The sequence below is a fragment of the Monodelphis domestica genome, chromosome 4 (assembly GCF_027887165.1).
Source record: "Monodelphis domestica isolate mMonDom1 chromosome 4, mMonDom1.pri, whole genome shotgun sequence".
NCBI lineage: Eukaryota > Metazoa > Chordata > Mammalia > Didelphimorphia > Didelphidae > Monodelphis > Monodelphis domestica.
The window spans coordinates 90,648,191-90,663,861 of NC_077230.1; the positions used below are offsets into that span (position 1 = coordinate 90,648,191).

Below are 15,671 nucleotides of genomic sequence, written 5' to 3' on the forward strand. Positions count from 1 at the left end.
TTACCCTCAGCCCTACCAGATACTATGCCCTCCTTTTTTCTTTTTCTTTCTTCCCTCCTCCCTCCCCATCGCCCAGGAAATAACATCTTTTTTTCCTTTTGATGGATATACCCCCCTCCCCATACCTTTCCTTTTTTCTGGATGTGATAACTTTGTTTTCCCCCTTGGAGGAGATACTTTTAAGTACTGAAGAATTTTACACAAGATAGAGAATTCCAGACAAGAGAGTCCTGTCTTGTGCAAAGCGGGGTGTGAGTAGGAAGGGAGAAGGACAACTCAGTTGGCTTGTTGGAAATATCTCATAATACAAATGGTTTGAAATTTAGAACACCAAACTTTCTTTGCCCTAAATGTATACTCAACAAATGCACAAATTTGAACTCTTTGAGTGTATTTGCCTACCAGGAATTCAGCTCAGTGAAAATGCAAGTAGTTCTTGGAGTGTTTCCTGATGTACCTACCCTTGCGGTCTTTCTTCCACACTATCTCATACAATCCAAGAAATCTATGGGTTTTAGGAAAACGTGAATGAATCTTCCAAGTGGCCATTCTCTTCCCGACTCTCTCCAAAGGAGCGCCCAAAGATAAGCGCGCCAACAGGAGAACACGAGCTCCAGGGAGCTCTGGGAGTCCGCCTATCTATCCGCTGCGCCTGCGCACTATGCGACAGAGGGGCGGTGCTTCGGGGGCTGACTTAACCGGATGTGCCGGGCTCCCGCCCGCGCTTGACAGCAAGGCTCTTGGAGCAATGGCGGCGTCCACGGCGGAGGTGCTGGCGCCTTTGGTGACTGCGCTGTATGAGGCTCAGGCTTTCAAATTCGGAAACTTCTTGCTTAAGAGCGGGCTGTCGTCTCCCATCTACGTGGACCTGCGCGGGATCGTTTCCAGACCGCAGCTCCTCACCCAGGTGAGAAGCCGAAAGCGGGAGCCGGGGCCTGGGGGAGGCGCTTCTTGACCGTTACCGGAGCACCTGATTTTGCACGTTTTCCGTTTGTTTATTTTTGGCTGGAATTCCTGATTTCCTGAGCTCCCCGGGAGCCTAATCCCTTCTCCTGTGTAAATCGGCACCTGTTTTGCGATCGATAACCTAGTGTGGACTCTCATTTTGAGACGTTACATGAATTGTCCAGGTCACGCAAACGCCAGTCTTTTATTCTAGATGTTTATGGCTCTTCTGATGCTCTTGCCTGGAGCGTTGGAAATTATTGTAATTATGGCCGTTGATACCTTATGCTGTCCTTGTTAGGTAATTCAGTCGTGTCCTGACCTTACTATTGATGGCGTTTTCTTGGCAAAGATAGTGGAGTAATTTGCCATTTCCTTCTCCAGCCTGTTTTACGAACGAGGAAACTGAGGTAAACAGAGTTAAGTGACTTGTTCAGAGTCTCACAGCTAACAAGTGTCTGAGATCAGAGTTAAACCCAGGAAGATGAGTCTTCCTGACTCCAGACCTGGTGCTCTATCTGCTGTGCCACATGACCGTAATTATGACAAATTTTATAATATTATAAATAGTAAAAGCTTTTATCACCCAGGGTTGTTGTGAGTTTAAATAATAATTGCAAAGCTATGTAGTAAACTATATTAATGTTAGCTATTGTTCTTATTATTAGTTTATTTTATCCTCATCTCTGGGAGGCATGCATAGGTACTATTAGAATCTCCATTTTGTAAATGAGGAAACTGAGGCAGCCAGCTGGTTAAAGGACTGAGCTCAGGTCTTCCTGACTCCATGTCCAGCTAATGTACACTCTGTCCAATGCAACTGTCTCTTTATTAATCAGTGTAGATATTTTTTTAAACTTTACCTTCCATCATAAAACCAATATTGTGGATCTGTTTCAAGGCAGAAAACCTGTAAGGGCTAGCCAGTGGGAGTTAAGTGACTTGTCCAGGATCAAACAGCTGGGAAATCTTTGAGGCTTTGAACATGGTACCTCCCTCCCCAGGCCTGGCTTTCTATCCACTCAGCCATCTAGTTGCCCCTATGCTCTGCAGGTTAATAAGCAGCTTATGCCTGCTATTACTGAGGCACAGGCTATACTTCCTATATAGCTTCATATGTCGGGGAAAGGATCTATGTCTTGGAACTTTTTTATAAGTCATAAAGTGACTAGATAAGAAACTGGATGAATTCAAGTGAATTTATCATTATGATTAGAAAAGCAACTCTTGTTTGAATGTCTTCAAACTTAATGGAGCAAAAATATTAGCATTGTCTTCATGTGCAGAGGTCAGTACAGTATATTGTAATCTTTAATTTTACAACTCAGAGTTTTGTATCTGCAGATTTAGTTCTGTTAATGGGTATGTAGAAAAGTAGTCCTTTCTACATTCTTCAATCTGCCCTTTGATTTAGAACTCTAACTTTGGCTTTTTGGGGGGGTCAGGATACATGATTCCATTGGTGTGGGGAACTTGTATGAGAATTTATTTCAGGTTGAATTGCTGAAGTGCTACTTTGCAAACAACATTGGATTTATGACCAGAGGATCCATTTGCAGTTATGGTTCAGTTAAAAGCAATATTTATTGCTGTTTGTCCTTTGGCAGGTTATTTACCCTCAATAGGCTTTAGTTTCTTCCTCTGTAAAATGAAGGAGTTGTACTTGACTTCCAAAAGACCCTTCCAGCTCTAAACTTAAGGATCCCTTAAAACTTATTATTATTCTAAAACAGTTTGGGGGTGGGTTTGACCAAAATCTTTGGGAAACTGGATAAAGAGAAGTCTTCCATATTCAGCCCCCCACTACATCCATATCCAAGGTTTTATCTTTATTTTAAGACTAGTCTGATCTGGGGGACTACTGGGCCAGAGTTGAAATTTACATATGACAATAAGCACTTAAGTTAGGGATGGAGAATAATTATTGCTTATTGTTCCAAAATTTTATCATTTACAAAACATTTAATATATTTTAACTTCTTTAAAAATAAGAACTCTGGAGACTGTGAGGCAGTAGGAAAATTATCAGATGGATTAGAAATGGTGGTGTGGACACTGCAGAATAACATTCAGGAAGAAATGATTCAAGTTCTGCAGTTAAGATGGTGTTCTTCATTGTTAGGGCTCAAGGAAGGGACTTGGGGAACATTGAAAACTTCTTTGAAGTTCACATTTATCCCTGAGTCCTGCCCCAAAAATGAAATCCAAACATGATCATTAAGAGGATCCGGAAACCGGGGATATACAGGTAAACACAGTGCATAGGACACCAGACCTGGAGTTGGAAGGACCTAGGTTTGGCCTCAAGACACTTCTTGTGTGACCCTGGACAAATCACTTAATCCTATTTGCCTAGCCCTTGCCCTTGTGCTTTAGAGTGGTTATTAAGACAGAAAGTAAGGGTTTTTTTTTTTTTTAAAGAGTATTGGAAGCCAAATGGAATGAAAATAAAATCTTTTTTGTGTATCCCTTCTGTGTATTAATTTTCCAGGCTTATATATTACCATACTTTCACATTGGCTTTCCCATTGTTCCTTCCATGCAACATGTCTTTGTACAGACAAGTGTCTTACACCAGAAATTAAGAATTCCATTTTACATTCCATCACTTAATGGGCATGTCACTTCATTTAAACAGAATGCCTGGATTAGACTATATGGAATCTGGGGTCTTTCCTAGTCCTCAGACTATTTTGTTCCTGTCTCTGCTAACAAAGGAATAGCAAGACCCTTTAAAAACCTCTAGAAGTTGAAATTCTTCAGTCTAGAGAGAGAAGAGCAAAAAGAGAAGAGCTTGACGTCTGTAAAATATAAATGGTAGAGCTATGGTGACATCGACTTGAAGACCAACATAGTGATGGAATTATCATGTGTGTGTTTTCTTCTAGGTTGCAGATATCTTGTTTGAAACTGCTCAAAATGCAGGGCTCAGTTTTAACACCATATGTGGCGTGCCATATACAGCTTTGCCTTTGGCAACAGTCATCTGCTCAACCAACCAAATTCCAATGCTTATTCGGAGGAAGGAGACAAAAGATTATGGTAAAAATTAGCATCTTCATATTAATAGCCAACATTTATATAACATTTACTGTGTGCCAGGCACTGTGCTAAGTGCTTTACAATTTTATGCATAAAATTTCAAGTTTGGACTGATTTATACCAATTATTTTCTCTTCTCTTGTTATACATAGCACCTAATAGGTGTTTAATAAGGGTTTGTCAAAATTAGATGATTTTTTTTGGCCAGTTTACTTCATGGGACCTGCAAATTGTTTTCTCACAGTGGAGTTTGTTATTTTGAATGCATTGCTTCAAATTGTATTACTATTCTGTAAGAATTCACATTGTAGTGAATTAGCTTGAGTAAATAAGTGCTTTAATGGCCTAGGGGAAAGAAAGAAAACATACAAAACTTGCCAACCCATCAAATTTTTGCCAGCCCATTCTCCATTCTAGCTATATTTGTTCCGTGATTTAAGACTAGATAATGGCTTTTCTGTCTCACTGAAGATCAGAATAGCATTATGTTCTGCTCTTTTGTTAAGCTTTTAGCAAATGATCATCTAGAACAGCATAAACTCTACATGGAATTATAAAAAGGTATCTTTTCAAACCCATCCAGTGTTTAGGACCCTGGACTTGCAGTCCTATATCTGTCTATATCTTGCCTATATCTGTCAAAAGTACTGATCTAAGGGTGTCTATTCCATCCTAGCACTGTACTAGGCAGTTTTTCCTAGTGTCACAGGTAAGTCAATCTCTCTGAACCTCAGTTTTTTTTAAAATCTGCAAGTTGAGAATGTTATTATTGTCACAATATACCCTTTTTAAATGAGATTAGAGCTATATAAATGTTAGTATTGTTACTTCTAATAAGAAGACAATTGCTTCTGATAATGAGACATGTATTTTACCCATAATTTCCTTTACTGTATCACTTGAATCACATCTTTGTAATTAAAAGTCTATAGTAATTCATTGTAAAATGTTCTGAAAAGAAGCTAGTCTTTTGCTCCAAAGCAAAGTGATTAGGATGGACTTGCTGGGTAGTTGAAGCGAATTAGAAAGGATGGGGAAATAGAGAAAGAAAAGAATACATCCTACTGATGATATTTCACTCTTAAAAGTGAAATGGTGGATCGAGGGAGTGGGGCAAAGAAACTTAACAAAAATATTAGTAACTATTTTTGTTTAAAATAAGGCAGTTCATGCGGGCAGCTGGGTAGCTCAGTGGATTGAGAGTCAGGCCTAGAGACAGGACGTCCTAGGTTCAAATCTGGCCTCAGACACTTCCCAGCTGTGTGACCTTAACTTAACCCGCCTTGCCTTTTTAAAAATAAAATAAATTAAGGCAGTTCACAAACAGTAGGAAGCAGTTTGGCTCTCACTAGTGTGTATTTCTTAGGAACAAAGCAAGATAGACCTTTTTTGGAGTTGGCAAGCAGTAGTTAGTATTTTTAATCAAATCCAATAGAGTCTTTTTTCTTTTCTAGGTACCAAACGTCTAATAGAAGGAACAATTAATCCAGGAGAAACCTGTTTGATCATTGAGGATGTGGTGACCAGTGGTTCTAGTGTTTGGGAAACTGTTGAAGTCCTTCAGAAGGAAGGTTTGAAAGTCACAGATGCCATTGTGCTGCTGGACAGAGAGCAGGGAGGCAAGGCCAAATTGCAAGAGCGGGGTATTTGCTTACATTCTGTGTGTACTTTGTCAAAGATCCTAGAGATTCTTGAACAACAAAAAAAAATTGATGCTGAGATGGTTGGGAAAGTGAAGAAGTTTATTCAGGAGAACACCTTTGTAGCTGCTGAGCAGAATAGTATGGTACCTACAGAACTTAGCTTTGGCATGCGTGCCCAGCTCCCTGATACCCATCCAATAACATCAAAACTTTTCAGGATTATGGAAAAGAAGCAGACCAACTTGTGTCTTTCTGCTGATACAACCGAGGCCAAAGTGCTATTGAATCTGGCAGCCACTCTTGGTTCCCGCATCTGTATGCTGAAGACTCATGTAGATATTCTGAATGATTTTGATCTTGGGGCTATGGAGGAATTGAAAGCTTTAGCAAAAGACCATGAATTCTTAATATTTGAAGACCGAAAATTTGCTGATATAGGAAACACAGTGAAAAAACAATATGAAGGTGAGAAATGTATTCCTTTAACAAAAAATTTTGTAGATATTCTCTTCCCTACAGCTCCCTTCATAGTGAGTGTATGTACACCAAAGAAGTCAAAGGGAATAAGGATCCAAATGTAATAATTATTTATAACAGCTCTTTTCCTAGTAGCCCAAAACAGTAAGCTAAGAAAGAGGGTGTTGGGGAAGAGCTAAGCAAAATTACCCAATGTGAATGTAATGAATACTAAAATGGACAATTTTAGAGGAAACTTGAAAGATTTTTATGAACTGATACAGTATGTAGTGAGAGGAACTAGGAGAACAATTTATATAATGACCATAATATTGGAAAGAAAAACAACTTAAACTTTAAAACTGCTAAATGAGATAATAAATTCTGAGTACACATAGCTCTAAAATGAAGTATGCATTTCACCTCATGTCAGAGAGTTGATGTATTTAAAATGAAGAATGAGAAGAGACATACATTTTTTAACATGACCAATGTTTTCTTTTTAAAAAATTGTTCCATACTGGCTTATTAGTTTGTCCCTGGGCAAATCATTTAACCTTTATCTCAGTTTCCTCAGCTATAAAATGGGGACAATGATAGCACCCATCTTCTAGCTTTTTATAAAGATCAAATGAGATGATATTTTTAAAGCATTTAGCTAATATTGGTATTTTTTATGACTTTTATCTTTTATTTTTTTTAACCCTTACTCTTACTTATTTTTTTTAATCCTTATCTTAGAATCAATACTGTGCATTGGTTCCAAGGCAGAAGACTGGTAAGGGGTAGGCAATGAGGGCCAAGTGAGTTGCCCAGGGTCACACAGTTAAGAAGTGTCTGAGGTCATATTTGAACCCAGGACCTCCTGTCTCTAGTCCTGGCTCTCAATCTACTGAGCTACCCAGCTGCCCCCTATCTTTTATATTAGAATGGATACTAAGTATGGCAGAAGAGTGATAAAGGCTAGGCATTTGGGGTTATGTGATTTGCCCAGGATTTCACAGCCAGGAAGTGTCTGAGGTTACATTTGAATCCAGGTCCTCTGGATTCTAGTCCTGGCTCTTTTATCCAATAATAATACACTTAATATTATCACAGATGTCCTATTTGCTGCCAGTTTAAGACAGTGGTATCACTTTATACTGCTTATCTTTAAAATAGAACCCCACCCCTTCCTCCCTTCACAAATCCATCCCTCAGCTCTCTATATATCTGTGCAGTGTTTTAAAAAGCATTTAATGAAGAGAGCATTTTTCCCACTTTTGGAGTAGGAAGTGGTAAAAACAGTTGGCAAGAAGAGTTGGAGATATTGGGAATTGAGTATAGGCACTCATTGAAATAAGGATTGCCAAGGTTTGGAAAGACCAAATCTTTAAGATGGTTGTCAAGTTTAAGTGATAGTAAAGTTTTTGACAGACATGAAAAATGGCAGTTTATTTCCAATTATATTTTAGAGAATTGGTATCTAGTGGCAATAAAAGTAATGAAAAACACCACTTCATCTTAAAACCCATTTTTCTTCCTTAGCTTTAAAAGATACTGTAGCACTTCCTGGAAACAGCTCTTCTTGTCTCCTAAAAAAACCTCTTCCCTAAGCTGCCTGTTGATTTTACATGAGGGTCTTATAGTAATTACATTTACACGCCTACATTTATTTTCATTTTAATTCTATCAGGAGAAATGGCGTTGTTGTCATTATAAACTTCAGCAAACAAAGAAGGTCAGTAATTCAGGCCATGTTAGTGAAAGACAGTTGTATATCCAAGCCTTTTTATGGTCTTTAAATTTGGTTATTCTGGTGGAAGCATTAGCTTTTCAGTAACACCTTTAACATGGAGACATGTGCAATAGCTGAAGCTCTCAGGATAATCTGGAGACTAAAGTGTTACTACAAAATTTTAAATTTCTGTAGTTGCTTGAACAAGTTTCAGTTGACAATAATCCTATCTCCCTCCCTTTCTCTTAGGTGGTGTTTTCAAAATAGCTTCCTGGGCAGATCTAGTAAATGCTCATGTGGTACCAGGCCCTGGAGTTGTGAAAGGCCTGAGTGAAGTGGGGATGCCAATGCACCGAGGCTGCCTCCTGATTGCAGAAATGAGCTCTTCTGGGTCCTTAGCCACGGGTGACTACACTAAAGCCGCTGTAAGTGAGACTTTAGCAGACTGCTAGAGATAGGTGGGGAAAGAGAAACAACAGGGTTTGCCATATTACATGCACACCAACCAAATCTTAAGAATACTTTTTGTGTTCTTTGTGGACGACTGGTGTAATTACTTACTACAATCAGTTTCAGATGACTTGCTCAAGAATGTGGTACTTAAAGTGTGGAGACCTAATTCATCCTGCAAGTGTAAATGATCTAGTCTTTGGGAAGTTCTTCACATTTGTATTCAGAGTTCCTCTCCCACATGATAAATTTTAATGAATACAAATTTCACTCTTCTGGGAAAGCATTTTTTCCTCAGGGAGTTTTCCTACCTTGTAATATTTTAGGATATAATATTATTTTCAGTCATAGGATTAGTATAATTCATAATCTTTCATTTTTTTAGGGGTCTTGATCAGTTTGCCTGTGGTTCTAGGTATCTTGGATTGACCTCCCTGAATTATACCACAAATCTGAGTTTTGAGGCCATGTTTTATGGCATAATAAATAGGGCCTTAATGAAAGAAAACTCTAGATTTAAGATGACATTGCTTCACACCCAGCACATTACATAGTTGCATTATGAAATGAAATCCCTAAGGTTTAAGACCAGAAGGTATATTGTTCCCATAAATTTAATGTCCTGTATAGTTAATCATGTTTTGACTTTTAATTCCACCAGGTGAAAATGGCTGAAGAACATTCAGAGTTTGTAATTGGTTTTATTTCTGGTTCAAGATTGAGCAAGAAACCAGAATTTGTTCATTTGACTCCAGGTGTCCAGTTACAAGCTGGAGGTAAATACAGTCATAGATCATGTTGCCTCTCTTATACATGTTAACCCAGTATACTCTATTTAGTTGTTGTTTTTTTTATTCAATAATTCATGTTACTTTGAGAGTGGTTTGTTAGGTCTTTGTTAAACTACTTTGAAATGAAGAATTTCAGATTAGTAAATACTTGTGAAAATTTTTAATGGGAAGGTTATCCCAGAAGCTTACCCTAACATCCCTGCAGCCTTTCCCTCAAAGATTTAGTATTGTGTGTGTTGAGGGGCAGGGGAAGGGGGTAGGAAATAGAATTGGGGGAGTAGTGGCAGCAGTATTGACCAATATGTTTTCAGTTTGAGATGCACAGTTCACAATAGCCTTTTAAAGTGGAACTCCTCAGGATATCTGCCAGGATATCTACACAAATGTAGAGCAGAGGTTTCTGTTTTATTTTTTTATTTATTTATACACAATTGTGATTGAAAACTTTTAAGGCTTGTTTGATTCCAAAGATTACACAGCCTTCTCTAATGGAGAGAAGAGAACGAAGGAGGATTTTAAATGGGTATTTTAATCTAACAAACAAATATTAAAAAAGATTATACAGCCCAACTACTTCAGCCAAGAAAAAATGGTCCAGAAAGAGTATTTTAATGAAGATGGAAGCACACATTAAAAAAAGATGAGTATTCTCTGGTCTGGGAAGTCAGCCGTTCCTAATTTTTAGATAGTTTTACTATTCATAGATATGAATACTTCTAAAGTGGGTACATCTTTCAGCCTATTTATGCCACCCACAGGCAGATGATCCTCCAGTGGATGCCATTTTTATATTTCACGGGTACTAATGGGCTTATGTGCATGAGCTTATAAAACCAGAATTGGATAAATGAAAGCTTTTTTTTTGCATTAGGTCTTAGATTATTGGGGGAGAAATGAATTCCAGGAGGTGTGAAGGAAGACATTTCAGATAAATTACAAGATAGCACTACTTAACCCAACATGGAAAATGGTGTGGCACACTACCTAAACTTTCTCAGTTTTGTGACAAATTTTTATAAACTTATTCATTAATTTATTTAGTGACATCTAATATGCAATTATACAAATTCACCACAAGACTTAGAACGTCTAGCTAATGTGTCACCCTAATCCCCATAGATTGCAAAGTGAACCTCAGAAGGATTAGTTGAATGTCCTGCCTGGAACATTTAATGACTTTAAAAAGCCTCAAGGTGACTAAGATTTTTTTTAAAAGTCTATGCTAAACATTTTAGCCTTTTTGTTGCATTTGATCAGGACAAGTGATTAGAAGCAGCTATTGCTTGCATGCTTACAGTGCCTTGAGCACTGTTCATTCTGTCACTATGAATCAGGGTTGAGCTACACTGTCAAATTTTGATTGCACTTGCCTACGTGGAAGTTTATTTGAGAAGGCTGTGAGTGTTTGTCCTGAGGATTGTGGCTTTTTCCTCGATTATAAAATTGAAGGGGTTATATTAGATGCCCTCCAACGCCCTTAGTTCTAGTTTGTTAATGGTTTATGATGAATATGAGGACTATTTGGAATATTTGAAAGTTTTACTTACAAAACACCTTAAGAAAAGTAGGAAATAAAATAAAAAAGGATAAAACCCTCTAGTATATTTTCCTTTGTAAAAAAGAGGTTAAATAAATAACATGATGTATTTGTAAGAAATGTATTATTTGTTGTTTGTATTGATCCAAATACAAGCTTTACTTTTTTCCCCAAATCTGGCTTATATAAAACTTACTAAATGTGTAGCATAGGGTCAGTGCTATTTTTTTCTGACTACAATACATATGTACTTTTTTCCCCTTCCATTTTCAGAAAGAGCTCTCATTTTGCCTGTAGTCAGGAGTAATCTAATTAGAACAACATAGTGTAAAAGAATGGGGTAGCTGTGGTATAGTGAATTGAGCCCTGGACCCAGAGTTAGGGAGACCTGAGTTCAAATTTGGCCTCAGACATTTACTAGCAGAGTTACCCTGGGCAAGTCACTTAACCCTATTTGTCTCTGTTTCTCATCTATGAAATGAGCTAGAGAAGGAAATGGCAAGCCATTCCAATATCCTTGCCAAGAAAACCCTAAATCGGGTTATGAAGAGTGGTCAGGACTGAATCAATTCAACAGATATATGAGAATGAGAATTAAAAAGCTAAGGTTTTAGCATTTTAGTAAAAGCTGTGTTAGGTATTTTTGTCAGTTAACATGAAAGATACGATTACATAAATGATCATTTTAGCCCTTGTCAAAAGATGAATAACATCATTCTTACTTTTTCACCACAGGGGATAATCTTGGCCAGCAATATAAGAGCCCTCAAGAAGTTATTGGTAAACAAGGTTCTGACATCATCATTGTGGGCCGTGGCATACTGACGGCCTCAGATCATCTAGAAGCAGCTGAAATGTACAGAAAAGCTGCCTGGGAAGCCTACTTGACTAGACTTGGTGTTTGAGTCTCACAAATACTTTTTTTATTTTCTTAAAATATTACTTCTCAAATTCCTTAACCTCATTGACCATACCACAAGATCAAAATTGTAAAGACTAGGGGAGTTGTCAGGCACTTGAGTATGTAACAACTCAGTCACTCCATGGTAATAAATACTTTCTAAAATAGGGTTTTTTGTGTGACATACATTTTCTTGGGCAACCATACTATCTGTTCCACCTACCTTTTATTACCAGGGAAGTTATCTCCCTAAATAAGGACAAGAGAGCCAGATTGAACGGCTTAGATTTTTCATCATAAACCTTTCATACTTTGTGTATTTTTATATAAGGGGTGTTTTGGTTATTCCCCTTTAAAAGACATTAATTGGGCAGCTAGGTGGCTCAGTGGATTAAGAGACCCAGAGATGAGAAATCCCAGGTTCAAATCTGGCCTTGGATACTTCCTAGCTATGTGACTCTGAGCAAGTCCCTAAACTTCAATTGCCTAGCCCTTACCACTTTTCTGCCTTGGAATCAAAACTAAGAGGGAAGGTAAGAGTTTAAAGAAAAAAAAGTTTTGTTTTGATACCTTTTTTTTTTTTACATTAAGATCACTTTTTGATCACCTCCCTTGTCACAAAGAATTATAGTTAAGCAAAACAAGTTCCACTGACCTTTTCATACTTCAAGGACACCATTCACTACTGAAAGAAAAGAGGTATGTTTCATTGTCCTTTGGAGTCAGGATTGCTCATTAAGCAGGGTTCTGACGCCTTTTATTCTTACTTTCTTTCATGCTGTAATTACTGTGTACACTGTGCCCTTTGCTTTGGGTACTCTTCATTCATTCTTATCAGTCTTCCATCTCTGGGACCTTTTCTTCCGACTTTGGCCTTATGTTGGATTATATGCCCAGAAGTGGTATTACTGGATCAGAGTGTGGGCAATTTAGTGACTTTGAAGAGACACGTTTTTCTTTAAATACATGGTGAACTAGCAGTGGATAGAAGTACAACATGATTTTCTTTCTTAACCCTGGGGTGTGTAGGAGGGCAATTTTTCCCTCCCATTTTATATTCACTCTTTCTTTGAATGAAGCACCTCCTTTAAAACACCATGGCTCTATCAGGAGGAAATTCCACATCCTATCATCCATAAAAATAAAAGTGTTGACTGTGATTGGAGCAACCCTACCACCAAACAGGTTAGCTAGTTTTTCCTTGAAAGGTACTGAGACATTCTTCAAAACATGGTTGACTCAGGGGACTTGATACCACTGCCTTATTGCCTGTGTATTCAGATGTTTGGCGAATACCTTGTTGTGGCTAAATAAATCTCTTGCTAATTATTGAATAACCCATGAATGTCTCATTTTGTTCCAATATTAAACCTAGACTACCAGGTGACTGGTCTGAGTCAGGCCCAGCTCAGGCCATTAGTAAACTATTAAAATATATAATCACATCTGGTCTGGATGGGAAGATTCTGGTTCATACAGCTGTGTTTGTCCTTTTGTTTCTGGTACCATTGCTGATAGGCAAAGATTGTTCTGGGATGTGTGGTCCCTTTTCTGCAGCTTGGAAAAAATGAATTGCTTGCTACCCCCTCTGGGCTTTCTAGATAAGATCTTGATACCTGTATCTTTGTACCATTCCCTGACTAGTGTATTGATAAAGCCAGCCAGGGCAGTGCCCGTGTGCCTCAGTATTAAATCAGAATTACAGTGCTTTTCATCACAGTGCAGCTTTCACAAAGTATAATTTTGGAATCAGGTTGGCCTAGTAGGAGACTTGTCACCATTATGTGCTCACAGGCCCCATCAGTTTCCCCATTGGGCTTTACCCTAAGACCAAAACTAGGCACATTCAATGCCCTTGCCTGTTCTCTGTTAATTCCTCATCTGTTGTTGGGGAATGAGGGCAAAACTAAATGGCAAAATAAGCTGGTTTGAAATGTGGACAGTTGGGACAATATAGAATTAGCCACCAAGGGGCAGAACTTAAAAGAAATTTATGTCTTGTTAGTACTGGTAGCAGGGTAGGAAGATAATCTCTTGGGTCCTTTACTTTATATTTAATACATTTTTTATTGATAATCTTGTTTTTCCAAAATTTCCCCCTCTCTCATTCTCCCCTCCTAGATTCATCCTATATAGCAGAATTTAAAAAGAAAAAAAGGAGAAAGGAAAGCTTAACAAAATGGCAAAAAGTCTGACTCTGTGGTATATTCCACTCCACCTCTGCAAAGGAATGGGGAGAGAAGTCGTCATAGTTCATTTACACTGTACAGGTCATTCATAATGGGATTCATCAAGTGCTCTACAGAAATGCCTTATACATTTGTCTGATTTCTTGTCACTAAGCCCCTAGTGTGGGCATAGATGAACAGTGAATGCTGGGAAAAGGGCACATAAAGACAATAGTAGATGAGGATGACAAGAATAAGCATGGTTAAGTCAGGAGCCTTGAATGCTGAGAAGCAAGTAGCCCAGGACTTCCTACTTCAAGCTAGACAGAAATCAGATAGATTTAGCTTACAATAAGGGGAATGGGGTAGTGAGTTGGGGGTGTAGCTAGATGTTTCAGTGAATAGCGTGTTGGGCTAGAAGTCAGAAAGACTTGAGTTCAAATTCAGATGCAAACAACAGGTATCTGACCCAGGGCAATTCATTCAGCCATTTGCCCCAATTTCCCCACCAGTAAAATGAGCTAGAGCAGGAAATGGTGTTGAGGGTAAAAATTTGGGTTGTTGACTGAATATATTATACTAGTGGTCGCCAGGGATTAAAATTCAATCCCAATAAAATACTCAAATCGGTAGTTTAATTACAATAGTAGGAAGAAATTAAGAGAGAGAGGAAAGGAATTGGAATTCTCTGGCAAGCCAGATAGGAGTTCAGAGGCCTAGGCCAAGGGGCCTTCTCAATCTAGCTTGGCTTACAGCCACGAGGCCTCCTCCTAGGAGGATAGCATTTTAGGAGGTAAAGGAAAAGAGAAATCAGCCTAAACCACTCACCAAGCATGCTAAGAATGCCACCACAAGCTCCCCATGCTGAAAGAGCCCAATGTCTCTGCAAGAGCCTAGAGAGAGATCCAGGGAGAGCAAGAGAGAGACCGGAGAGAGGAAGTGATGTGAAATATATAGACCATTCTTTACATTACTTCCTGTGTCTCACATGTACCAATGGTAGCTTAAGCTTGACTTGGAACAATCCAAGGGGTCTGTCAGTTGTTTCTTATTTGTCACTTGCTAGCACATGTGGTCATAGGCCATCATCCTCAACACTTAATCCTTAAGTAGGGGTGTATACATTCCTGGTTGCTAGAATTTCTAAAGACTAAGCGAGATGGCATAAAAATAAAATTCACAATGGCAAACCATTTTAGTATCTCTGCCTATAAAATCCCAAATGGGGTTAGAGTCAGACACAACTAAAAATGACTAAAAATGAGGGGAATTGGAGGATCACATGACCAATGTGGCCTTGGAAAGTTACTTCTCTAGGGTCTAATTTTTTATAAAATGAACTAGTTCAATTGGAAGATCTATAAAATCCTTTCCAGGTCAAAATTCTGCAACAGAGCCATTGAATTATCCGAGATGAAAAGTAGGAGGTGGGTTTGGGGGAATGTTTTTCCCATACTCATGTCCTAATCATATATAAATTAGTGCTTCCCTTTAGGATTTGGTTCAGTTTTCACAAGATGGCTCCAAATGACACATTGATTACTGTCCCAACCAATATTAGAGAAACAGTAGACTTTTAGATAAATCAGTGGTTAAGTCAGGAGTAAGCATAGGTTTGAAAGAAGTTTATAAATTAGGCAAGTCATCAGAAATCAAGTAAAAAAGTAGTTAAACCTTTTAATCCCATTCAGGCAATTTTTATTCATTTTTAAACCCTTACCTTTAATTTTTTTAAGGGTTTCATTTTTTTTTTTGAAAATTTTATTTAATTAGTCAATTTAGAATATTTTTCCTTGGTTACAAGAATCGTCTTCTTTCCTTCTCCTTCCCTAGCTCCCTCCTGTAGCTGATGTGCAATTCCACTGGGTTTTACATGTGTCCTTGATCAAAACCTATTTCCATATTGTTGATATTTTCACTAGGATGATTGTTTTAGAGTCTGTATCCCCAGTCATATCCCCATGAACCCATGTAATCAGGACATTGTTTTTCTTCTGTGTTTCTACTCCCACAGTTTTTCC

The 15,671-nt window shown here is 38.2% G+C and overlaps 1 protein-coding gene across 1 annotated transcript; it reads left to right on the forward strand.

The window, feature by feature from the left end:
* Positions 1-661: 661 nt before the first annotated feature.
* Positions 662-12,819, forward strand: UMPS (uridine monophosphate synthetase). The gene is made up of 6 exons (XM_001372656.5): positions 662-907; positions 3,834-3,987; positions 5,442-6,095; positions 8,053-8,228; positions 8,915-9,029; positions 11,317-12,819. The coding sequence occupies exons 1-6, from the start codon at positions 662-664 to the stop codon at positions 11,484-11,486; spliced, it is 1,515 nt and encodes a 504-aa protein (XP_001372693.3). The 3' UTR covers positions 11,487-12,819.
* The last annotated feature ends 2,852 nt before the right edge of the window (positions 12,820-15,671 follow it).